The 26,681-nt window shown below is 40.5% G+C and overlaps 1 protein-coding gene across 14 annotated transcripts in view; it reads right to left on the reverse strand.

The window, feature by feature from the left end:
- LOC141753162 (RNA-binding protein Musashi homolog 2) overlaps positions 1 to 26,681 on the reverse strand; it is a 333,482-nt gene that overhangs the window by 49,183 nt on the left and 257,618 nt on the right. For all 14 annotated transcript variants that reach the window (XM_074611562.1, XM_074611557.1, XM_074611560.1 and 11 more), the window contains one exon: positions 18,288 to 18,362. In XM_074611562.1, coding sequence (XP_074467663.1) covers positions 18,288 to 18,362 — 75 coding nt within the window. The remainder of the gene's footprint in view (positions 1 to 18,287; positions 18,363 to 26,681) is intronic.

Genomic DNA, 26,681 nt, shown 5'->3' on the forward strand with positions numbered 1-26,681 from the left:
GACACTGAGCATGGTCTCACAGACACATAGGCCTAGGTACCGGGGGGGACGCGGGGGACACGTCCCCTGCAATATTTAGAACATTTGTCCTAGGGCTGCACAATTAATCAAAATTTTATCGAAATCATAATATGGCCTACTGCAATATTTGTTAAAGGTGACGCATCAATGCCTCCGGTAAAGTAGGGGGCAGTGTGCAACCTCAAAAGCAATGGTTGCAATCTGCCATAAAACGGAAAGAAGAAACGATGTTGAGGCTCTGCCTCGACGGATTCAAAAGTAGACATGGCATAAGCTACTCTAATGCAGCCGTGAATTAGAAAAAGAATAAGATAAACCAAAAGGCAGAATTCTAGTCAGTCAACTATGACGGAGTATTAGGGCCACTGTTCTAATAATAATCAGATTTTGAGAATAAATTCATAATAGAATAGGTTGCTTCAAGTCATATGTGCATGTTTTAGCATTTCCTCACAGTCCATAGGCTGTAAAAAGTTTGTCTTTCCTCTGACAGGTAGCTCCATGTCGCTGTCACTGTGTTCCCCTTACTTATCGGCCCCTTTGCTTTATCGGAGGTGATAAGTTAACATTTGTGTGGACAATAAGCTACGCAATGGTGAGATATACACGTGATCAGCAGTGTTTTCAGTTAGTTCCTTAAACTTTGTCTCATTCAGAGTCCCAAGTGGGGTTCTGTGTCTGTTAGACAGTCTGAATGGGATACCACCATATCAGCAAAGCAGTAACGTAATGCACAGCAGACTATAGGGCAGGTTGATTTTTTTTCTAGAAGTATTACGACTTTATTCTCGAAATCTCAGAGAACACAGATGTGTGGGATGTTTTGAATGTGCAGAAAGTTTTGAACGTGTGCAGAAATCTTGCTGAAACACATATGAGCTATTAAAATCCAGGGGTTTATACATTATAGTAATGTATTTATAATTATATAAATTAAGATCCATTAATTCTACATTGAGGTGAATAGGTGCCACATGCACATTTAAAGAGGATACTTCCCCAAACAAAAGACACAAAAAAGGAGGGAAGAGTAAATCATGCCTACATGTGTGTCGACTCAGCAGGGATAACATTAAATGAGAAAAGTTGATCTACAGAAGAACAAATATTTGAAAGGAATACCTGAGAGCCTTACTGCATTATTTTCTATTATATTTTGAATTTAATTTATTTCTTTATGTAGCAGGGACAATGCACTATAATTATATTGTACCAGATATAGCTAAAAGCTAATTTTCATCTGTCTAAAAAAAACAACACAATAAAACCCTAATATAAAAACTAAGAAACAAACCAAAAATTAATAACCAACCCGAAACAAAAAACAGAAGAACAATACTAAAATCCCACTAGGGAGCACACTATCAGCAATCCCAATACCATTAACAACAGACAGTTCAGCAGTACAAACATTTTCCAACCAGTACCAATGCTAGCCACAATCAGTGCCTCTTAGCTCAAGGACTACGGACCTGATTGTCATTCAACCAAGTTTTCAGACTAAATTTAAAATGTTTAAAAGAACTGCACTCTCTGATGCTCAGTGGAAAAGAATTCCACATCCAAGCTCCCTGAACTGGGAAGCAGTTTTGCCCAAATGTTGTAGACCAAAATTGTTACCCTTGTTACCCAGAAATTCACCAGAATGCAGAAAATGAAGTGTTTGATACTCAAATTTTCCTGGTGGAGGACCCCCTGGTCCCCCGCCTAATATGTGTCCCCTTAATGTTGAAACAAAGCCTACGCCCTCGCACAGACACACACATTCTACTCCTCTGCCCACTTCCACGTCTGCGCTCCCTTTTCTTTCCTCCTGCTGGTCTCCAGCAGCGTCCAAAGGTGGCAGCCATGTACGAGGCAGGGCGGCTCAAGTTTCATTTCTAGACCCGCGGCTCAACAGTCGAGACATAATGAGCTTTAGCGTTGCCACTCTGCCTCTTGCCGCAGCTCATCTTCCCCACCACGGGAACCAAGACAGTGGGTCTCCACGGCAGACTGTTTGCCTGCTGAATTCAGTGTGTGAGGATGTGTCTGCTGTCCTGGGGTGAGTTAAGACCTGGGCAAATGAGGTGAGCCTTCTCTTCCACTTTCGGGAAAATAGCCAGCCTTTCACCGTTGCCTGTGTCAGAGTGCAGTAGAGACAGGCGCTCACCCGAGGAGGCACACGTGTGTGTGCACGTGACCGTACTTGTGAGACAGACTAGTACACAGTGCATCTGCACAGAAAAATAAAAACATAACCTCCAAACATAAATAAACGAAAACACTGGTCCTGTAAAGCCCTGACAAAGAGAAAACGAGCAAAGAGGCAAAACTCTGGTGCATCCCTGGATGTAAAAAGAGATGTCTGTAAATCCGAGGATTTATTTTTTTGAGGTAAATCAACTTCCCAGTACGAACACTTAAATAGCCCTCATTTAAATCATTATGTCCTAAAAGTTGTAAAATTAATTAATAGCCGAATTCAGAGTTATTTTTCTCGGCATAATGACCGTGCATCAGACCCACAGGTCTGCACCGCCCTGCACGCTCATATGACATATCCAGTTCTGCCTGCTTCCTGCTAGCTGTATGTGGCTGTAATAATGGATATATTGGCTGTAATTCATCACTTTTATTATCTTATAATACACCCATGGGCTGTATGCTGTAAGCCTGTACTGGGGTGGATGTAGTAACGTCTCTGTTCCCAAACAACCGGCTACACTAGTAGCATGACATAAACAGAATTTAATGGAGTTGTAAGCAATTTACTAACATGCAGGGCAAACACCCAGGGCACAACCTCTTATACATCTATGGTCTGTGGTCTGTTGGACATCTATTTTGGAGTTCATTGACATGAAAAAGTTTGAGATTGCTCTCAAAATCTGTGTGCAAGATTTTTTTTTTTTTTCTTGTCCATCGCTCACTTTATGTTCCTCTGGGAAGCTGCCGGGCAAAAAGTTTAACAAATAAATAAGTAAGTATGTCAATTTCGGTAGAAACATTTAAATTATGAATAGAAATAATTTTGTTTTACTTTTGTATGGCACTTTGTAGGTGAACGTTTTACTGGCGTCCGGTAGTCGCTTTCAGTCCAAAATGGCGGAAGCGCAGCTCTACTGTTGGGCACTGACGTTGCAATGGAACGAATAATTGACTTTCCCTTCTTATCAATATACATTCTTCGGCCCTGATCGAGTGCTGCAGCTATACTGGTTGAATCCATCCACTACCTCTATTCCATGTCCAGGAGAACACATATAGCACACTGATAGCCTATAGTGTCTCCCTCAGAGACTAAAGCAAATGCACAAAAAACTGATTTTAGGGCCGTTAATGGCGCGCAGAGCTGAGTCTAGCTCTATGACCGCACACACAGAAGTAGACAGGGCGTGACATACAGTGCTGTCCACTGACGTCAGAGCAGCACACTCACTACTGTCACAGGGAATGGCCTGGGGAGCACAGAGAGTCTGCATGTGCAAATGTGTGTGTGTGTGTGTGAGTGTGCAGTCAGCATTGCTGTGGAGACAGTGAGTCAGAGAGGCAGACAGGAAAGCAGAGAGAGAGAGAGGCCCCCGGTAAAGTCCCTCCACCTCCTTTCGCCTTCATACGCAGCCTTGAAGAGTCTTCGATTGTGTCAGTTCTATGCCAGTGTGTGTGAGAGGGAGAGAACGTTGTGCATGGTTGTTCGAGTGTGTGAGGTCATGATGACGCTCCTCGTCAGCAGGCCCTATTTTAAGGCCCGCGACTCATGGAGTGCCCCGGCCGCCACACACCCATTGGGCTAATGATCAGCTTTGGCAATTAAAGTCAATCTGTGAGTCAGTGTGGCATCAGGAGGGCCATCTGCTTCCAGCCCTGTAGCTCTCACTCCGGCCTGTGGGACCACTTGCTGGGGTCACAGCTCACCCGGCTCGTAGAGAGAGATGGTCACAGGATCTATGGAACAAATCTGCCGTGGAACTCTAGTTCAATAGAGACCTGTTCTACCGGCCGCTACCGCCACGTCTCGTGAGTGCAGTAAAGACACAAACAGTGGGATCTGTCTTACGGAGGACAGTGTTGCATGCACCCATGACACAGGTAAGCTCCTCATCAGCCTCGGGCCAGTGATTTTTTTCCCACCTGCTCCTGGAGCAGTAGCCAAGAAGTGGGGTACTTATTGTACTGAAATGGGAAATATAAGATGTCTGAATACTTAAGAGAGCTTCAGGTCTGCTGATAATGACTGCACACGGTGTCCCAAACTACATCAGCATCCACATAGGAAGTAATGGACTATAGCCAGGAAGAAGAGAGTTTCATGGGACAGAAAGTTTGAAATGGCATCTTCCACACTTTTAACCACTATTAGGGTTGGGTATTGTTTCAATTCTGCTTATTGACTCTGGTTCATAACGGTTCTTGATTCTGATTCTTTTAGGGGGTCACGTGCTTATTTCACAGAAAATTGTTTTTTTTTATCAAATTCATATTCATTCATACTCACAATGCACTTCATAAGGTTTATGGAAACTGTAAATTCTGTATTTCATACATTATAATTTTGATGCTATTATTAAACAATATGATTCAATAATTTCAATAGTTTGCCCTTTTTTCATTTTTAGTTCTGATTTGTGTAATTTGAGATGTTACAACTGCCCCCAGTCTCCCCTATTGTATCTAACACTGAAACCTGCCGAAGGACACACAGGGTCTAACATACGGTGTGCTGGTAACAATCAACCAGTTGCCTGATTGGGTCACTGCTCGCAAAAGTAAAATAATACAGTCTCACAGTCCTGGGACTGAAGTGTGAGTAGAGCGTGCCACGTAAAGACAGACAGGCCGGCTTGTTTACTTCATATCAATATCAACAACATACGAGTTAAAACACAAAAGAACATTCATTGTGTGTTGGAGAAAAACATAGGACTGGGTTGAGAATGATGACTGGTGTCATAAGAGAGACGGGCGCTGTGCCGACGGCAAACAGCTACTGCGAGCCAATGTGTAGTTGTTAAGGAACGTTTTTTTTTAACAGGTACCCGGTTCTTGCCATTTTAGATTTGGTTCTAATTTGGAACTGAGTTTTGGTTCCCAACCCTAGACACTATAGGGTCAATGTTGATACAATGACTTCTCTGGATCCATGTGAGGCTACAGTGGCACTGGACCAATGCCAGTTTGCGCATCTGCATCTGGAGACTATGCTGCTGAAATGAATGGAGCAGAGTTCTTGAAGTTAGACTCTAGCTGCATGAAAATGCATTTTTAGTACGTCTTTGATTGCAACATTGTGATAAAGTGTTACAGAAAAAGGCGTCTACGCCTGAGGGCTTTTACTATGAAAAGGAGCTGCAGGAGTTTGCTTTAACACCATATTAACATGGGAAAAGCTTTGCTCCTTCTTTCTCATGTTCACTTTGGCTCATCAGCGGATCCTAAGAAACTAGACGTATCGCCACACAGCCGCCCTAACTTCTTGTCCTTGACCCCCCCAACCTTTGCAGAAGCTACCTTTGCTTCATAAAGTTCACATCTCTGTATAGCCCACATCAACACCTTTCCATCCACCAGCAGACGGCTGCTAAACCCTGGGAGGCTAACTGGTGGTTCAGGCCAGTGGCCCCTGGGTGTGACCTCTGGTGCATTTATCATATGCTTGGTTGACTCTGCCCCAGTTTATAGGGGCACGCAGCCAGTCACTAACATACCAATTGCACAGGTCAGCAGCTCTCTTTCCCTATAGCCCACCGCCTGAGAGGACAGCTGCTCCTATACCTCAATATTCCTCTCATACAGGAAAAGGGGGGTCAAAAGGTCAGCAGCCATCATTTCCCTGTTACTTACAGTTGCATAGAGCAACATGCACATTTTATAGGTGTAAACCAAACCCATGCAACATGCCACTATATGTCCTGTATTTGAGGAGGACAATCCGTACTGTTCTTTTTAATATTAATATTTTGATTGATTTATCAATTCTCTTCTCTCTCTCTAATCATTTGCTGGTTGAAAATATTCCGACAGCTTAATGTTTTCTAATCCTTAGTGTTTCTTTTCAGTAGATTGTCCTGGCTCCCTAATATCTGACAAAGACCAGGTTTGTGAGTTTTATTTATTTTTTCAAAAACTGTAACTTGTTTCATTGCCTTGAGTCAAGCATAAATGTACAACATGCATTCCAGCCCGATGTACTGTCCCTCAAGCGAGTCGGGGTTAAGTAAATCAGGACAACTCAAAAAGGACAGACATGTGGGCGGTTATGGCAGCCAAACCCCTCATCTCCTGCGTACGGGACGGTCTCGTAGCCAACCAGGTCACCCTGCAGGTTTTCATACTCTGTGGAATCCAGAACCACCTGCTGGGATGGGTCCTGTTTACATCCACACAGTGAGAGAAATCTACTCCACACTGATTTAGAGCTTTTTGAAATGGCACTTTCTGTCACTTAGATATGATGGAGTGTGCTGTTGTGTCTAAGGCATGGTCGGCCGGTGGAGTCGGAGATACAGAGGGATGGACTCTGCTACCGCAGCGCTATCCCACACTTCATATCTGACGGGGAGACACATCTGACACAGATGAAGCGTGTGACAAGAAAAGGATATGGCTACAAGACAAGAAAAACAGTCCAACAAACCTACCCAAACAACACTCAAAACACTGGTTAATATAATGTGTTGTGTAGTTATTTTTAAGGATAAGTGTTAAATAAAATGAAAAATGCTCTTTTAACCTACATCCCTGGTCATATGGTGCACTTATTTAACATAAGCAAAAAAAATGTCAACAAAAAATCAAATCCTTTGTATTTTTATTTAAAAATCCTATCACCTTTTCATCCTGTAAAACTAAATATGACGTGTACTTATGTAAGCTAGTACCAATCAGTTTCAACCAATAATATGACATCCAATCCATCAACCTTTAGCGACAAAGGTGGTGTGTGTGTGCTGTAGCTTGGTATCGTGTTACATTCTAAAGGCCTTCACACACCGGGGGGGGGTGTGACAAATAAACAACAAAAAAATGTGAAATACTTGCCTGCGAATATTATATGTCTAGAGCTTTTATTGTGAAAGGTAAGAGCGGAAAGAGTGGATCTGGTGTGTGCTGCCTTTGTAAAGGTTGAAAGAAGTAATAAAGTTTGCCATCCTGGTTCAGGACTATGGAGCCTCCGTGTTGTTCTTTTATAATCCTTATAAATATAGGCGCAACTCAAACCATTCCGCACTACGTGATTGGTTGATGCCTTTATTCGTGGTGCAAAACTCATCCCGAAAATATTACGCAGCTTTTTTGCAGTGTACTATTCACGTTCTGTGTTAAAGTATTCATGACAAAAACGACAGTTTGAAAATTTTTATTTATATTGATATTGCCGTGCGAAAATGATCACACGAAAAAAACGCCCCCAGTGTGTAAAGGCCTTAAGCCCGCCCTCTTTTTAGCTGTCCAATCAAATGTGAAGGATTTGATCTAAACCTTCTTGTCAGCGCTCAAATATTCTGTTTCGGAATACGTCACAGTATGAAAGCTAAAGACGCTCTAAGTTACGTTTCACTGGGACTTTAAGGAAACTGGTAACCCTTGTGTTCTCATTGCACCCTTGCTACACTTACCGCTGCCCTCTCCCCTCCTTAATCATCCCTTCTCTCCGTTCTTTTACTACTTAAGAGGCTGACTCACTGGACCTGAATTGCTGTTTGTCTGTCATGACATCTGGAGTGGCTGGATGACGGAGTGTTATGTCTTTCTCTCACTCAGTCTGTGTCTCTCCCCTGATGGGACCCCACTGACATCTTCATCCCTGTTTTTTTCACTGTAGCATAATGACCTCCTACTAGCAGTCCTAATGGAGCCATAATGGTCATTTATGCCAGGGGAGGCTCTGAGGGCACGGCTGTGGAGGCAGCAAGTCGCACAGGAAGACGGGAGAGCGGAGAGGAGCTCCGGGTAAAGTCCCTCCACCTCTGCCTCTTCCCTTCATACACATCTCCCTCTTTGTATAAATACAGCTCTTCTGTGTGCGCTGTGTGTGTGTGTGTGTGTGTGTGTGTGTGCGTTTCGACTGTGCATTCATGTGCGTGTAATGAAAGGAACCGATACGAGACTGGTTAACAATAGGAAGTACAATATGAATGCATCAGGGGTGTTTCCCTGCTTTTGATGTTCACTTCTACAGCTTATTCGCATGCATAATGCACATGTGCACACTACATTTTCTTTCTTAATTACATTTCTCCTCATACAGACAAGCTTCCTATTCATGCATACATCATACACACAATGGAGTATACCACCACTCTTAAACCTCGCTTCTATATTTGCTACCAACCACCACTGGCAGAAACTATACTCCACATAAATTACAGTACATTAGCTTAACTTGCACTTATTGCTATTTTCTTTCTAGCCATTTGCATTTTAATATGCGCTGCAAACACAAGGACCTTTCACTGTATACAGTCTTCTATTGTAATCTTAAAAAAGACGACAGTCCAATGTACCGTAAGGCTGTGATCGAATAAGATGCCTCTTTAAATGTGGCTTTCAAGAGGCCTCCAAACACCTCATGCTTTAAACGCGGCACATCTTCGGATGTTCCCCTGGGGGGGCTGCCAGTTGAATAATACAATAGCACATTTATCAACTAGCTAATGCTAATTAGACCGTTGCATAGAAACGAGAATAATGTACAGTAATGTTCCCTATGCCTTGTCGGCTCCTGTTTTCTAGCAATACTCACAGCTGCGTTTTGGGATGGAAAAAAAGTAGCAATTCTATCTAATCCATTTGGTATCTACGTATAAAAACAAAGATAAGAATAAGAAAGAAGGATACAAAAATATGATTATTATACTGTAGATTTGATCTCCTCAGGTAATCATAATGTAATTAAAAAAAAAAAAACAGACATGCCATGAATTCATGGAGAGCGTGAAATTAAAGGTCTTATCGATAATACTTTTATGTAGACGAATATTTGAAAAAAAATAATACATCCACAGATCTTTTAGAAAGGTGCTGAATAAAAGGCTTTGGCACTGGCACTGCTTCCTCCACTTGAAGTTTAAAGGGGAACTACGCCCATTTTTCATAATTCATACATGTTATTCCTATGTTCTAAGACATCCCAAAACATATTTGTAAACATGAACAACTCTCCGAAATCCTAAAACCACAGTGCTAAAACTCAAATTTGTGATGTCATCAAGTCTGGATTTGCTCCATAAAAAAATCAATAGGGTGAGATATTCTAGATGACATTGAGAGCACCCAGAGGAATGTTCTGAGTATATGCGAACATTTTCTGTTTCACTACTGAGAACACTACAATAGACTAAAGCTCATTTGGGTATAACAAAAGAAAACAAACATTCTGTGGGTCCACAAAATCAGCCTCCCATTGATTGTCTATGGAGCAGCGCCATACTTTATACCCTATGACATCACAAGTTTGAGACTTACTTCTCTGGTTTCTGGCTTTGAGAGAGAGTAGCTCATGTTCACAAATATTGATTGAACTTTCTGAGGCCATGGAAATAACATATTGGAATTCTTAATTTAGGTGGTGTTCCCCTTTAAGAAAGAAATTTACCAGAGGGAGTGAAGCAGATGTCAGTCAGCTCCCAGATACATTTCTCACTCTTGCTAACACAACGCGAGGCGAGGATCTTGATTTCAACAAAACTTTTGAATTTTCTTCGTTTGATGAAACTATCTGAAAATCAGCGCTGTCCAACAGTTTTTATCTGCAGTATCTAGGGAACGGTGCACTCTTTAATGTCTGGTAGAAATCAAAGGGAAGTCCTTTTTGTACCTCGTTTTGATTCAAAGATACTTTCAATTATAGTTTGCTCTTTGTAGCCTGATAAATGTTAGCTCTGAAGTCTGATAATTCAAGTCAAGCTCTGTGTGCTGGATTTGCATACTTTGATTCTGCTGCCATCCAGCACGAGCAGAGCAGTGTACGGCATTGTTTATAGTGGATGTTACTTTCAAGTTCTCTTTTTGAGCTGGTGCGGACATTTTCTCAAAGGCAGTTATATTTCATTTATGGTTAGAACGACATAGAGGGGATGTGTGGTTATATTTTTGATTGAAGAATGCAACTCTGTCAGTTTAAATTGGTATAACATCATATTAACAATAAGCCCTCACTGATCCTGCAGCTGTGTGTTCATGTGTGGCAGCTGTGTGTGGGTTCAATAGCAGAAAATAAACTGCTACATGACTGACATGTCAACTACCTACCTTAGCTCAGCCTAAGTGATACTGATACCTACATTCACAAATATGTACCACCTGACATCACTCTAAAGCTATCTGACAGTGTTATACAGGATACCTGCCAATTTTGTCATCTCACTTAAACAGTGTATGATAGTAACGGCACGGCAGCTGTTAAAGGGCTGGTTCACCCAAACTGCAAATTTCCTCACTTAAAGCTTCAGTAGGCAGAATGTTTTTGGCATCATTGGGCAAAAAATCCATAATAATCTTTCAGCATATTGTAATTCAAGTGTTCTGAGTGATAACTAGACTTCTGCTCCTCCTCATGGCTCTGTTTTCAGGCTTTAAAAAATCTTGGGCAATCACAAGTAATTTCAGAGAGAGAGCGTTCCTATTGGCTGTTCATTCAGCAGAGGCAGCTGTGTACTCGTGAACTCCGATCAAACGGTCAAGTCGAGTTATTGACAGCTGAGACGCTAATGCTCCAGCTCTGCTCTGATTGGTTGTTTTCCTCCGGTCTGTGAAATCCTGCAGATGCCATTAGGAGCACCGGAGGACGCCGGAGGACACAGAGGTAATTTTTTTCAGATTACCTCTCTCATGCACTACTGTCAGGATATAGTGACCGTTTCATTAATCATATTTGCTCCAATCTCTCCTACTGCTGCTTTAACTCTCACCTCCAGTGCGTTGGGGTGGCAGCAGAAATCTCAGAGGCTGATATCTTTAAACCTAGGCAAATAAACCCAAATCATCTGCACGGCTGGATACCAGAAGATGTGCAGTAAGTGAGAAAATATGTTTTGAATGTAATTTTGGTGAATCTACCCTTAGCAACAACATCGTTCAAGCACTGGCTGTAACACTACAGTAAAGTGTTGAGACACAGCTAGCTAATGCTGATGGCTCATTTGATTAATATTAAGGCTAACAGGGATTCAGCAGATGAGTCAGACACTTAATACACAGTAAATAAAATGCTCACGACCGTGTTTATTAACATTATTCAATATGGCCTTAAAGAGATATTGTGGGTGTTTTGAAGTGGGGTTGTATGGGGTACTTATCAACAGTCAATGTATTACCTACAGTAGATGGCGGTCGGCACGCCTCCAGTTTGGAGAAACAGACAGGAGTACCAGCACGGAAGCAAAGCAATGTACTGTGGATGGGGAAGCCATCAAAACGTATTTTAGCCACTTAAAAGAAAGGTTCACCTAAAAAAATTCACATCAGTTTAAGTATACGCTATATATTTAAAATATTTTCACTGGTTTACCTTTCCGTAAGACAGCTATACAGGCTATGTTACTGATGGGTAACTGAAGCCGTTATGCTCTCGCCAAAGCAACCAGACTCCACTGAAAAAACCCATTAATTTTATCTTGTAGAAGATGGGAGTTGCTGGTCTACCACTGCACCACAACATAGGTTAGTTTGTTTGTGTTATGTTATGTGTTATTGTGTGTGACTTTGGTATGTTCGGACTCACCAAAGTCAAACAATATCACAAACAAACTAACCGATTGAGGCAGCGGTAGACCAGCAACTCCCCTGTTCTGTAAGGTCAAATTACAGTTTTTTTCAATGGAGTCTGGTGGCTTTAGCGAGAGCATTAATAAATACAACGGCTTCAGTTCCCTGTCGGAATGGAATGTCTGACGCAAGATAAACCGTCGGAAATATTCTAAATATAACATACACTTCAACTGATATTGATTTTTTTAGGTGGGCCTTTCTTTTAGGTAGATAAAATATGTTTTGCTGCTGGCCACATCCACAGCAGTATAGTGCTTTGCCTCCGAGTGGTAACTCCTGTCTGTTCTCCAAGCTAGTATCCTGCTAGTGAAGGATGGGTTTAGCATGCTGTTAACTATTGTGCTCCCCTTTTCAGTAAGTTAACCTCAATTATGCAATGATGTCAATCAGTTTGATTAACACTACTCTGGGAAACGGGGTTTATCGGAGGTTTTTTTGCATCTTTTTTGGAGGCATGTCCTTTGTGTGTGCAAGGGATTTTTGCTAAAAGCAAAGACAATGCTCAGTTCATAGTGAGGTTACTTCAGGGACTGGATATGAATATGGAGATTCAGCTACAACTCGAGAGTGAAAGTGTCAGAAATATTAGCATTATTTTCTTTCCAAATCACATGACGACAGCAGTGCAACGACACCCGTCTGTGGGGCCGCTGTTATTTGGAGGTAAAGGCAGCAGCAGCCTCAGCACAAGTCTAGGGGTCTTCATCTGAAACAGTGGGGATATTTACATCCACACAGAAAACTGCAATGTGACAACACTCACATATCACATGTCACATTTGCATGCATACATTACGGTCCCCTCTGCTTTCATTCGACACTGACAATACCACTGCTTGCCATCAAGGTCCTGAATGTGTAACAGCACAATCTGAGAAAATGTTAAATTTTTTCACCACAATGTGATCAGACAGACAATAACTGTCACAAGTCATTGTGGTTCATCGTGTTACAAGTCGCTCGGAAGAGAGGAACCCTACTAACAAACAAGTCAATGTAAAGCTGAGGGAAATGTGTTACCTAAACATAGTAAACAATCAAGTACACTATTACAAAAGCTCTGATGAATAGTAAAGACCTTTTCTTCTTGTGATGTTGCTAATCATTAGTTACACCTCCTTACCATTTGTAATTCTGAGGTAATGGAAAACACTGCTGACTTCTTGATTGTCACTACTCACTACACAGTATGCAACATCATCTTTGAAATTCAATTCCAACTTTAGTTCAAGCATAATGCTGAAACGGTGCTGCCACGAGGTAAACAGTGTGTGATTACAGCAGTGCATATAAAACACACTGAGCAAAAAATCAGAGAAGGCGTCTTTACCAAACACTTCAATCCTCTTGGTGTTATCAGTGTGAATGCATTTATAATAGCTAAACAAACATACAGTATGTCGAAAATATGTGCAATGATTAGTTCTATGCACTTGTGAAAAACACACTATCCTTTAAGTGCAACAGAAAATTTGTTGATTATAGATTGTAGATTTGTGTATGAAAAAAACCCCAAACTATATATAAATATGTTAGAATCGTCATACACATACAGGTACATAAATTAAGTTTGACCTCTGCTTTTAACCCATCCTAAGCATTTTAGGAGCAGTGGGCTGCTGTAAAGCGCCCTAGGAGCAACTCGGGGTCCTCAAGAACACTTCCACATGCGGACAGTAGGAACCGGGGATCGAACCGCCAGGACATCCACATGCAAATTGTTGTGGTTAAAGGACGACCCGCTCTAACGACTGAGCTACAGCCGCCCCAACTTCCTGTTGTAACTTCCTGTTGCCAGTAGGTGGCGCTATGACTATGAGTCAAAATTTGCGTGTGGATGTTCTCAGGCCGGGACTCTTATCAGGCATGAGGAATTTGGAGAAGACATAAAAGTGTACGTCGATGTTACAACAACTTGCTGTTTTTTGGCAAAAGGCGCTTTTTCACCGCCACGCCACGGCAACGTCGTTCTATGACTTTATATTGTTTTAATAACATTTCATTGCAAAGGCCATAAGATTGTACTGTACAAATTTGAAGTTGAATCTCAAGGAGGAGTTTGTTAAACTACAGGACCTGGAAATGGCAGAAATTTAAAGAGGAATGTACATGATTCTTTAGGGGCTCATGATATTGAACTTGCGGCTAATATTCCAATATTCAAACTTTCAACAAAATGCTGCTTGCATTTTTGTTCTGCACTTAAAGGTACCCTGAAGCCTTTTCTTTGCAATCAAACACGGTTTTGTTTCCATTCAGTGTTTCTTATCAAACTGATTTGTATTCAGACTAGTTTTATTTTCTACCTCAGAAAACTGTTGAAATGCCTTTTTTGAATTTTTTTTACATTACGAAATCTGCATTGTTAACATCAGCAATCTTCTTCACCTATTTTCATTTGCACATTATTATGCCAGCAACTGCATTATTGCTCTCTGCCATCAGCCGATGTGTCAAGTATCTATCAAGCCACCTCTGTGGTTGTGGCATTCATGTGTGTCATTATACACATTATACACTATGAGATGTATTCCGAGAATTACCGCCTCGTGGTTGTATGCCTCCGCCAACCAGTCAAGTTGCAGTTTACATCCATGTTTCTCCAAAATGTCACCATTCCATTGTCATAAGTAGCACACAAATTCTTGAGTTATGGTCAAAAACATGTTGTTTGAGGTCACAGTGACCTTGACCTTTGACCACCAAAATCAAATCAGTTCATCCTTGAGTCCAAGTGGACATTTTAAGAGATTCTCTCCAGACGTTCGTGAGATATCGCGTTCACGAGAATGGTCCGGATGGACGGATGCACAACTCAAAATCATAATGCCTTTGGCTGTAGCTATTGCCGCAGCGGAGGCATAAAAATGTTTACTTTTCAATATTACTCAGCTAATATATACTGTGTCAGAGAAACATTTGTTGACAGTGTTCAGTGGTTGTTGTCCGCCGAAATCATTTTACAGTAATTACTAGTTTAAATACAGATAAATACCAGTGTCTGAGTTTGCCCTTTGAGGAAATGCTCTGATATATATGCTCGCTTGCATGGACAAGTTTTTGACAGATGGAGGATGATCTGATTTACATCAGTAATATGTGAAGGTCTCTAAGTGCATTAAATAGTAATGATGTCTGTGCTGTGATGGAATCGTTTTGTAAGCAACACACGAATACAGACACATAGAAACGTACTGTAAGCGATCAATATCAAAGGCACTTTGTGATCAATGTTGGAATTAATTGGAAGTGTCACGAGGACCAGAGTGCTAAGTTGTCAGATGCTGTTTAACAGCCGCTGAGCTGGTGTCTGCTTTGAGTCTAACTGGCTGCACCGAATGCTGTTTTTTTAAACTACGGCTGTGTATATTTCACTTGTCTTTTAGGTTCGTTTTTCTACACTTGAACTCTGTTTGAGCTGTTGGGATGTCAGCTTTGGTTTCTCTTTTTCTGTGTATGTCTCAATGAGTTTTTTTTTTTCATTACTTAATTCAGTGTTTCATCACTGATCAATGTTTATCACTGTTTTATCTTGACAATTGGACAATTGCCTAACCACTTTTTCCTGTTAACAGTGGACCCCTGAGGTTTCCTGGGTGTAAAAAAAAAAAAGCCTTGAAATGCTGCCCACAATTTACGCCTCTTGGATCCAGCCTGCCTGGTCTGGGCTCCATTTATTTATAGGAGTGTTTCAGCGGGGGTTGTATACAGTGAGAAAAAAGCCTTTGATCTTAAATTGAGGATGCTTTCCACATCTTAGTACGGAAGGACACCAGTCAATATTTGGCCTGGGGTTATTTAATTTGGACAAGGAGTTTGATTCATACATTAAAAAATTCCAATTACCCTGTCAAGAGTTGAGCGAGCCCAGAGGAGGCTGTTTTAATCATACAGCTTTATCAAACTCTTTAAATTGAGTTTAACATGGACAGGATCATACATTCTGCCTGGGGGAAGGTGACATCCCTTAATTTGTCCTAAACAGTAAACATTTGAAAAATCCATGTTTAACTAGAATTACTCACACGGAATAAATACTGATCGCTCCTTTCCCTTTCAGTTGCTTCTCTCTCGTTTTTGTCACATCGAAGATCAGAAACTTTTTAGGGACTCTTTTACAGAACACAGTTAAGTCAGTTAGAGTTGGGGGTGCTGAGAGAAAGTCGTTTTTTATTATGACGTCATACTAAGTGCTGCGTGACATTCATGTTTTTTGCTTTAATTTGAATGGCCAGGATCATTTATATTTAATAGTTACTAACAACCTTTTACACTAATGTTCAGGTCCGCCCCGGGGTTTTTAGAGGGCTATGGTGTTGTGCAGCCTTGGGGTATACAGAGTGTGTGGGGGGGGGCTTGGTGGGCCTCCCCCAAGGAAATTTTAATTTTTTTGTTTTATATAATTTTGGTCCATTATTATTACTATAGATTATGCCCAAAACAATCAAAGACACGTTTTTGTAATTATTTACACTATAACAGAGCCTTTAAAGGAACAGTGTGTAACATTTCGGGGGATCTATTAGCAGAAATGGAATATAATATTCATAATTATGTTTTCATTAGTGTATAATCACCTGAAACTAAGAATCATTGTGTTTTTGTTAGCTTAGAATGAGCCCTTTATATCTACATAGGGAGCGGGTCCTCTTCACGAAGTCCGCCATGTTGCTCCGCCACGTTTCTCCGCCACGTTTCTCCGTGTCTTCTCGACACGCTTGCGAAATTGTGGTAACGTTAGCCGCAGAGTGTAAAACCGTTACCACTGTTTTGCACTTTGCAGCTCACGTTACTGAAGTCTTGGAAATGGAGGAGTGAGCAGAGGGGTGTTCAGATGGTTGCAATCTGCAACCACACCACTATATGTCACCAAATCCTACACACTGTCCCTTTAAGATTCAGAAAACTGAACATAGTTTTCTCAGTGCGTAACATCGCGCATTAGTAAACAACCAGTTCCGCCCCGGCATTCTAACAGAATGACTAGTAGGTTATTCTCTCTCTTCAGCGATATTATGTCCTGCTTTTGTAAGACGTGAACATTTTATTGATAATTGACCTCGTTCTCACCCCCCCTCCCTCGATGCTCTCCACGTTGTTTTTTTCGCAGCGCAAAAACTGCAATGGCAGGGAAAACCCTGATTTTAGAAAAGCCAACTTGAACATTAACATACTGTATTTCAAAGCAGCCACAGCAACTACACAGTCAACAACACGGAGCTAATGAATGAGAACTGAGAGGAGAGGAAGAGGAGGTGAGGCGGAGCATGGACGACCCATAACCAGGTTACTATAGTTTAGAATAATGCAGGACAGTGAGGATACAGACATTTCATGCAGAAGACAAGCGAGGATCTACCGATGCACATTCACCCTGCGGAGGTTGATATGAGGTATAAAAAATATTTTAATAATATATTTTTAATTTCGATTGCTATTAAACAATAGGCATACAGAAAAAGCAAGGGGTGCTGCAGCATCCTCAGCACCCCACACCGATGACAGAACATGAAGGATGGATGAATACCAATTCACGTATGCTACACCGAAAAACAATCATGTACATTGTTGGTCTTCACATTCATATCAATCAGTTGTTGAAAGAAAGAGCCATTATACTCCTAAATTATTCCATTTAAAAAAAAAAAAAGCAGACAAAAATTCCCACATTTGTATGCTGCTCATGTTCCCCAACATTGATGAATAGGTGCTATTCCATTTCTTCTGTCAAACAATGTTGTGGTCAGGTGTAAATCTAGCCTGCGTCTGTTCTGCAGGTGGTCACAGCTGGACCTCCTGTCTCGCCATTCCTGAATCTATTTCGCAGAGATATTACAGAGATCTGAGCTGCTGTCAGATATTTCCCATTCCGTCTTATCAGTGGAGGGAATGATGTCTGGCACGGCAAACAAAGTATGTGCAAAGTCCTTAAATAAAGCATGAAATTGACGGGATGCCTGTCTAAGTGAGGCGCCGCGCACACAGCCACGGGCCCTGTTGCAGCAGCAGACAGGTACAGCTGCTGCTCACCTCCAGACAGCACGCCTTCCCATTTGGACTCCCATTAGAAGCGCCCGGCCGCTCTGAGTCGACACTTTTAATGCAGAAAATGACTTCACTCATTTTCCATTATAAGAACCACGTTTTTAAAATCTGCCTACACAAAGAGCCGCCGCTTATTTCTCTGCTTCTTCTCCACAGATGAATTTGCATACATTGCGGCCGCGGGAAGACGGAGAACTTCCCCATCCATTTTAGACATTTGGTCATGGTAGTGTTCAAGTGCGGGATAAAAAAGGAGTAAGCAATTTACTTCACTATACGTCAGCTTTCAAAAGCTAGTTGAGAAATCCGGACACGTAACATGCTTATAACCCTGCAGATTATTTGATGACTGACTTGTATATTGATGAGTGTTTGCAAGCGTGATTGTGTGTGCGTGTCTGACTGTGCTGGAGAGTGCATGACAGAAATCAGCTGCAACATTGATATTTTAAGGAAAGCCTTTAACTCACCAGGGAACTGGTAGCTGTAGCTGGGTGCGAATCCAGTGTATCCGCGGCCATATGTTGCCACAATATTAGGGTAACCTTTGATAGAGAGAAAAGAGATTAAAAAGAGATGAGTACGATTACATACAGATGTGACACACACACACACACACACACATATATATATCCACTTTGAGAGGGAAACAAATCTCGAAAGGCTGGCTTTAAAACTCCTGGGGATCCACGCTACTAAAGTGTTCTCATTTTGCCAAGCAAATTCTTATGTTACTTAATACCCTGAAAAATAAAACTACAATAATCCACATTAAATATGAGCCTGAAATAGTTAGGATTAAGTATTACTTTTTTGGACATTTCACATATAAAGTCTTGTGCGTATTATGTGTTACCCTATTTTGCTTTGTTTGAAAAAACGGCAATAAGCAAGAAGTGATTTGTTTTTATGCTTTTAAGCCTAATAAAGAGGCGGCATGTATTTATAGCTCATAATGTTGATGGTAGACATTCATTGTGTGTGCAGTTTGACAACACGCACCACCCTCAATCGATGGTCAACTGTCACAATTACATTAACCTCTAATCTTGATCACGCTGCTCTTGTTTTTCCTACAGGACATATTTTACACTAAGCAAAGTTACCCTTCATGGATCAATAATCTGTTTAATTATATTAGATTTTAATACACTTAAGGTGCCGCAACATAAGCCTCAGAGCAGCTAATAGACAGGTCTTTTTTTTTTTTTTTTTACTGATCCCCATCATTCATTGGGGATAGATCTTCATTAGGGTTGGGAATCAAGAACGGTTGCCAAATTTTGTGCTGGTTTAAACCACAAACTGTATATAAAGATTGATGACATGACAGCTCGCCAAAAGTGAAGCCAAAACATCTCGATCACCCCCTGGTGGCTGGCTGCAGGACAGGTCTTAAAGCCTGCCCCCTCCATGTTAGGAGATTGGATATGGGTTAAACTAAAAAGTCAAAGTTCACGTCAAATAAATATAGTTATATAACAGTGGTTTCTGTCATTTTAGGAAGGCCTCATCACGCTGATGTGTGTTCAACTTAGGGCTGTCCCAAATACCATTTCTTGGGCTTCGACGAGAAATATTTGAAGGTATTCGAAGCTCTGCAATGCAACGCTGCCGGCAGGCTGACATTTCAGTGCCCGGAACAGGCACTACTGTACACACACGCACCTTTACACACAACAACAGCGATATCCGTCTGAGAATAACTAATAATAATTAATGTTGAATATGAATAATGAATAATGTTGTGGGATTATTCCTTATTTAAAGGGCTATTTTGTGATTTATACATTATTATTACATGATTAAATATATATGTATTACATTTAAAACAAAACTTTCGAATAGCGATTTGGAGGATGAATATAGAAAAAGAAATTGGTTTTAATTAGTTATTTGATGATATAAAAAGGGGGTGAGACGCCATTGACAGCTGCTCTGAGTGAAGTAGTCGTGGAAACATGTAACTTTAATTTTCCTTAACAGTCACGAGTCTGTGTAATAGAACATGTGTCAATTTGATCATAAATGTATTTATAGAGATATTATGGTTAGTTGTGTCTTTCTAGCCAAACAGCTACCTTTTGTGCAGTTGTAGGAAGTGGATACATGTCGTCTATCTATATATACAGTCTACGGTTTAAACCTGAAGCATTGATAACCTCCTGAACAAACAGCACTCCTCTTGGTTCCCAACTGTCTGATTCATTGTCATTTTTTTTATTCAACCACAAGTTCTCAGACATTTTTATAGCTCCGTGTAATAACACTTTATAGCAGGTGCCTTGAAATGACGTCGGCGCCTGTTTATGTTCTGTGTGTCTGTGCGTAGCAGAAAGGTTCAGGTGTTAATATGCAGTTTGAGAAAAAGATGCTGTGGGCAAGGAAGTGATAGCTGCTCCTCATTTACACCTCCAGCGTGACATTCATTTATGTGCTGCTATATTGTTTTACTGGTTCACACAAGGTTTAACCATTAATTAAATCTGAATGTAAAACTAACTTGTTATCTATAGTTAGTCTATATTTATAGTTTATATTTATCTCAAGAGTTATCAGGGGCAACCAGCGTGCTATGGAAATGATGAGCATGTGCTAAATGTGTTTAACCAATCAGATTGTTTAATTAGAAACTATCTCTGAGGACGGCAACATCAAGTGAGAGTTTTGAGCACCTTGTTTTTAGCTGCACCACTGTTTGAATTTCTGATAAACAACCATTATAATGCTGCAATGAATGATATAACAAATACATTAAATCTAATTTAAATCTGTGTATGCGCAAATTGTTGTATATTTGGTTGTGTGTGCTGTATATTTGGTGTTTTCAACAGCTGGTCTGTGCAGTGTCGACAGTGCAGCAGCCTCTCTCTCATAATTTCTGCCGTGCATTAAAGCTGAGCATCCTCTATGTCCATCATCACGCAGTGACAACTGTGCTGCCCTTCTCAATCACACACCCTTGTAAAGCACCTTTCTTCTTTATGTCAACCACTGAAATAACAACGCAATAATAACGCGTTAACGCAAATTAGTTTTAACGGCACTAATTTCTTTAACGCATTAACGCAACTTGCAATTTTTGGGTTGTAGTGGGCTCAGTTTTAAAGCTAGAGTGAACTAGAATCCATTGGTAGCAACCATGTCATACTAGCTTGTCGCAAAGGACACTAAATAACACTCCAAATGTATGCTAAATTTTGGCAAGGAAAAACTGTCATGGCCATTTTCAAAGGGGGTCCATTGACCTCTGACCTCAAGATATGTGAATGAAAATGGGTTCTATGGGTACCCACGAGTCTCCCCTTTACAGACATGCCCACTTTATGATAATCACATGCAGTTTTGGGGCAAGTCATAGTCAAGTCAGCACACTGACACACTGACAGCTGTTGTTGCCTGTTGGGCTGCAGTTTGCCATGTTATGATTTGGCATATTTAAACCTGTGAGGGTTTCTGGACAATATTTGTAATTTTTTTGTGTTGTGAATTGACCAATAATAAATATATACATACATTTGCATAATCAAGCATATTTGCCCACTCCGATGTTGATATTAAATATTTAACAAATCTCCCTTTAAGGTACATTTTAGAAAGGTAAAAAATGTGCAATTAATTTGCGATTAATCACGATTAACTATGAACAATCATGCGTTTAATCACAATTTTTTAGGATTAAATATTTTAATCGATTGACAGCCCTACTATTTATAAAATTAAGGTAAAAATCAACCACAGCCACAGAATAATAAAACTTGCTGAATATGGAAAGTGTGACTACAAACTACCATCTGTAAACCAAAGTCAAAGTCTGTGTGAGGGTACAGGCTTGTTTAGAAGTTGGGCTGTCCCTGGATGGATGGAGAGTTACAAAGAGGACCCAGTGTCATTAGAAAAATTTAAGAGTAGCAGATGTATTGTTCATCTGCTGCCATGATTCTTATTACAACCGCAGACCCACCAGTTAATTAGCTGGACAGTTTTCAGACAGAAGCAGCTGTGGGCAACATATTGAGAGAACGGGGTGTGAGGGGAGCAGGCAGCTAGGAAGCGGGATACAGACAAAGCAAGAAATCTGAGAAGAAGAGTGGGCGGGTGGGTGAGCGAGTGAGCCTGTGTGAGAGGCAGTGAGAATTTGAGCACCATCAAAGGTAATATAAACATAATTAACCCTGTAATTATGGTATATGTCTCAGTCTTTATCGGTTTTCCTCCAGCTATTATCACCTTCAACCATAAGTCTGGACTAAATTACCTAATAAGAGGAAGTCCTTTAGGCCAGGAATGAGTCACTGGAGCCATCCTTGATAACTCTTTCTTCACTGTGTGTAAATTACACCTTAGGAACTGACCTCGGAAACCTCTCTCAGGCTTTCGTGTCCTCAGTTCTTGTTAGATACAGTATGTACCAGCCTCATAAATTGGCTGTAGTCACATCTGAATTGGAACTTTTGCTCCTATAGATACTGCAGACTAACAGAGCTTACAGTAAACACAAATAACCTGTTTGTGACCAAGGACTATATTTAGTATGATAAAGGAAAAATGACACAACATTTGTTCTGATTGGTCAAAAGACTTGAAATTTGGTATGGACATACTCTGGGCAAGTGTCTGACAGTACAACATTTCAAATGTTTAGATCACATGGAATATCACACTTTTATCAATAGTAAAAGTCAGGATTTTTGAAAAACACTAACATTGTGTTTATTAAATGTTTTCTATATGAAATATTGTTTTTTTACACTGCATATGTGTGCATATCTTTGATATTCAACTTGTTGTGAGTTCATAGATACCAAATACATGATTGTGCTCCTTATGGTTTCTGAGATACAGCCATTTTCTTATCATACTATATCTAGTATTTGGTCACATATAGTATGATAAGAAAAACTCTCTTTTCAGACAAACGGTTTGGAAAGTGTCGTCACATTTGTGCTCAGGCAAGCCCAGAGAACACTTCCAAAGGAAATTAAAAAAATTAGGTTGCAGGCAAAAATGGATTAAATGAGATATTTCAAAATACTACAATTAACTCTACAATGCACGTACTGTATTGCATGTAGTCTGTGAGCCGGTAGGGTTGGTCTGTATCATCTGTGGGGAATAATGCTAGTAGTGATTTTAGGCAAGGTATACATCCCTAGAGTTAGAAAATATGTGATAGCATTGCATCAGTGGTATGTGTGCTGTCATACATTTTACAAAACTGCCCTAAAACAAACATTTCTGAAAAGTGGCCAATATAAAGTACAACATATGTATTGAACCTAGTGGTATTTTGTCAGCAGCGATCCCTCAACATTGAAATTTGTCACAATGATAGCCGAGTTCAAGCGCTTTTCATCAAACGTTGTTAGAAAATTCTACATTGAAAACTGTGTCATTGCTGGCACTCGCAATACAGTGCTAGTGAGAGTGAATCATTGCATTTTCAGAACGTTTTTGTCTGTTGTCTGTCAATTAAAACCCTAGGACACATATAGTCACATGGATTTCTAGATCATTTATTGAGTAATTCAGATCTAATTACTTTTTGTATGAAGTCCTTATTAACATCAGTACAGCAGAAAATGTTACCCCACCCCTACAAAGGTTAAAAACCTAATTTGGAGAATTTTCTTGTTATCAATATCATGATATTTTCCATATTGTTGCCGAAGGATATACTCATAGAATTACAAGAATAACTGTATTATAGCAGGTTTCTAGACAAGATAATTACTTTATCCCTGTACTTTCTCAATTATACAGATTTCTGTGGATTTTATGAACATAATAATGCAAATATGAGGGTATCAAGCACCGGTAGCCCGGTTCCCATTAGTGAGGGGGATGCTTTCCAGCTCCCTCACATTATTTTAATCTATGTATTTAAACATAGTATTCATTCTTCAGGTTGCGTACAGACGGACTGTCAATCGATTAACATATTTAATTAAAGATTAATTGCATGATTGTCCATAGTTAATTGTGATTAATCGTAAATGAATCGCACATTTTTTATCTGTTCAAAATGTACCTTAAAGGGAAATTTGTCAAGTATTTAATACTGCTATCAACATGGGCAAATATGCTTGCTTTATGCAAATGTATATATATATATATTATTTGAAATCAATTAACACAAAACAATGACAAATATTGTCCAGAAACCCTCACAGGTACTGCATTTAGCATAAAAATATATGCACAAATCATAACATGGCAAACTCAAGGCCAACAGGCAACAACAGCTGTCAGTGTGTCAGTGTGTCAGTGTGCTGACTTGACTATGACTTGCCCAAAACTGTCTGTGATTATCATAAAGTGGGCATGTCTGTAAAGGGGAGACTCGTGGGTACCCAAAGAACCTATTTTCATTCACATATCTTGAGGTCAGAGATCAAGGGACCCCTCTGAAAATGGTCATGACAGTTTTTATTGCCAAAATTTAGCATAAGTTTGGAGCGTTATTTAGCCTCCTTCCCGACATACTTATATGACGTGGTTGGTCCAAATGGATTCCTTAGGTTTTGTAGTTTCATATGATACCACTCTAACTTTAAAACTGAGCCCTCTACAACCTAGAAATCAGAATTTGCGTTAACGCGTTAGTAGCGCGTTAACTTTGACAGCCCTAGTAGCCCAAATTTTGGGGTCCTGGCTCACACACTAATTGCAGTTCTGGAGCAAGAATAAAGCTAGACATTTATACATTTTGTCCAAAGATGGCATATATACACTTGTATGCATGTGTCTACAGCATTGAAGGCCTCAAAACGTATTTTGCATGCATGCATAATTCTGTGTGTGAGTATGTGCGCGAGTGTATGTAGGCTATGTGCGTGTGTGTGTGGCTGTGAGCATGTGTGTAGATGCTCTGTTCTGTATGCCTCAGAGCCTGTGCCAGCTGGAATCAGAAAGGTTGACCTTGGTCATAAATATCTAATCAGTGTTTGCTGTCCATGAAAAAGTTCAATTTATTCCTGACCCAATGGGAAAATGCCTCTCCCAGACCCTCTCCCCCCTCTCTCTCTCGCAGACAAAAAAGAAATGCAACTCGGAGAGAGGCGGCGAGAGGAACCTTAACCTGGCGTGGATGAAGTAGGACGGAGGCTACACCAGAAATAAATAAATCCTCCATCAGCTGCTGATGAGAAGTCATCACCAGGAAGTTACAGATGGATAGCTTTCACACAACCCCTCATTGTTTGTTTGGTCTGAAGAGAACTGTGATGCGATACAATGAAAAGCTATCACGGGCTGCAAAGTATTGGATATTATGTGTTTGATACTGTCTTACTGTCAAAACAGAATAAATGCCAAACTGAAATTGTTGGCTTAGATACCGCAGCTCCTCATACTCCCTTATTTCAAACATTTTCTGAAAATGGCAAAACCACTTCCCTCGTCTGATGTACTGCATTACAATGGGTTTCACATTACTAATTGAAGAGTTTGTGTGCACTGAGTGTATAGGGAGAGATGGGCTAAAAAGAGGAATATGAAAGTGTCGGGAAATGGATTAAGACACATGCTAAGTTAAGCTACTACCTTGTGAAATCTTTAGTATGTGCATACAAACAAGAGAGTGGGAGGAAAGAAGAAAGAAAGAGGTGCGTTTCCTAGCATTTCACTAAATGAAGCCTGCCATTGTGTCTGGCCCGGTGGCGGCCTCTTAGTGCTCTTATTTGCCTTATTAATATGCATGCTAATGTACCTATTTTATGGCTCAACAGTTCTGATTCACTTTAAAATCAATTATCCATCTGGTACACCCATACCTCGCCCGGGCTCAAATGTGTATTAATTTCAGCAAACATACATCGGGCACAACACAATAAAGATAAATGCCTCGATTAGAGGCAGTAAACAAAGGCGCTGGGGATGGCTTTAATGAGATCTGGCACAAAAGGAGCTTACACTTTCTTAAATAATGAGCCTAGGGTCCCCTTTTTTTTCTAAATGCAAATTATATAAAGGAATGTTTCGCTGTCCTTGTTCCAATTTCATTTAGATAAGAGTGTCTCCAAACAAGTTGGCTGTTAATATTCTCACATGAAGCACATCGCTGCCTTTTCTGCCCGCCGTCTCCCAGTGGAGGGGAAGAGTGCTGTCCTCTTCACAGACACATTAGTCTGTAATAAGTTCTGAAAAGTTCACTGTGCTCGCTTGTTAAATACTTCTAGCAGATGAGATGGAACTGAACAACTGAGATAGAGCTGACACAAGCACTTGGCCAATCTTATCTACGCTTTGCCACAAACAACTGTATAATCAGTCTCATGGCAAGGTCGAACCTGGAATTACCATGACGGCTTATGCGACTGTATATAGATAGATGGATAGATAATTATATGGACACAAAGACAGATGGATAAATAGATAGCTGCTATAGATAATTACTTTACTGCCCCTTCATTTTTTCTTGTTTAAAATATGATTCCACCGCTTAATTCACTGTTTCCTGTCACTTTTTAAAAAAAGAAAATGCAAAACAAGCACCTAACTATGAGTTGCTATCGACCTTCAAAGCCGCTCGCTCTCAACATTACGTTACCTGGTACAGATAAAAATGCATGACTGTGGTTCTGCTTGCACCTGCTATACGAGAGGGAGGAGGGGGAGGAGGGCTACTGGCAGGGCGAAACGAGTCTCTTACAATCAGCTGCATGTCTCTTTTGCTTTTGAAGGAAAAAATAAATCTTTCATGTGAGGGCAAATCCATTTGGTCGGGTCACACATACAAATTATATGCATAGGAAATGAGAACGACAGAGAGACAGACAGAGAGACAGACAGAGAGACAGACAGAGAGACAGACCAGTTAGGATAGAGAGATAGATAAATAGTTAGAAAGACGGATCAATAAA

The sequence above is a fragment of the Sebastes fasciatus genome, chromosome 16, assembly GCF_043250625.1.
Source record: "Sebastes fasciatus isolate fSebFas1 chromosome 16, fSebFas1.pri, whole genome shotgun sequence".
Lineage (NCBI taxonomy): Eukaryota > Metazoa > Chordata > Actinopteri > Perciformes > Sebastidae > Sebastes > Sebastes fasciatus.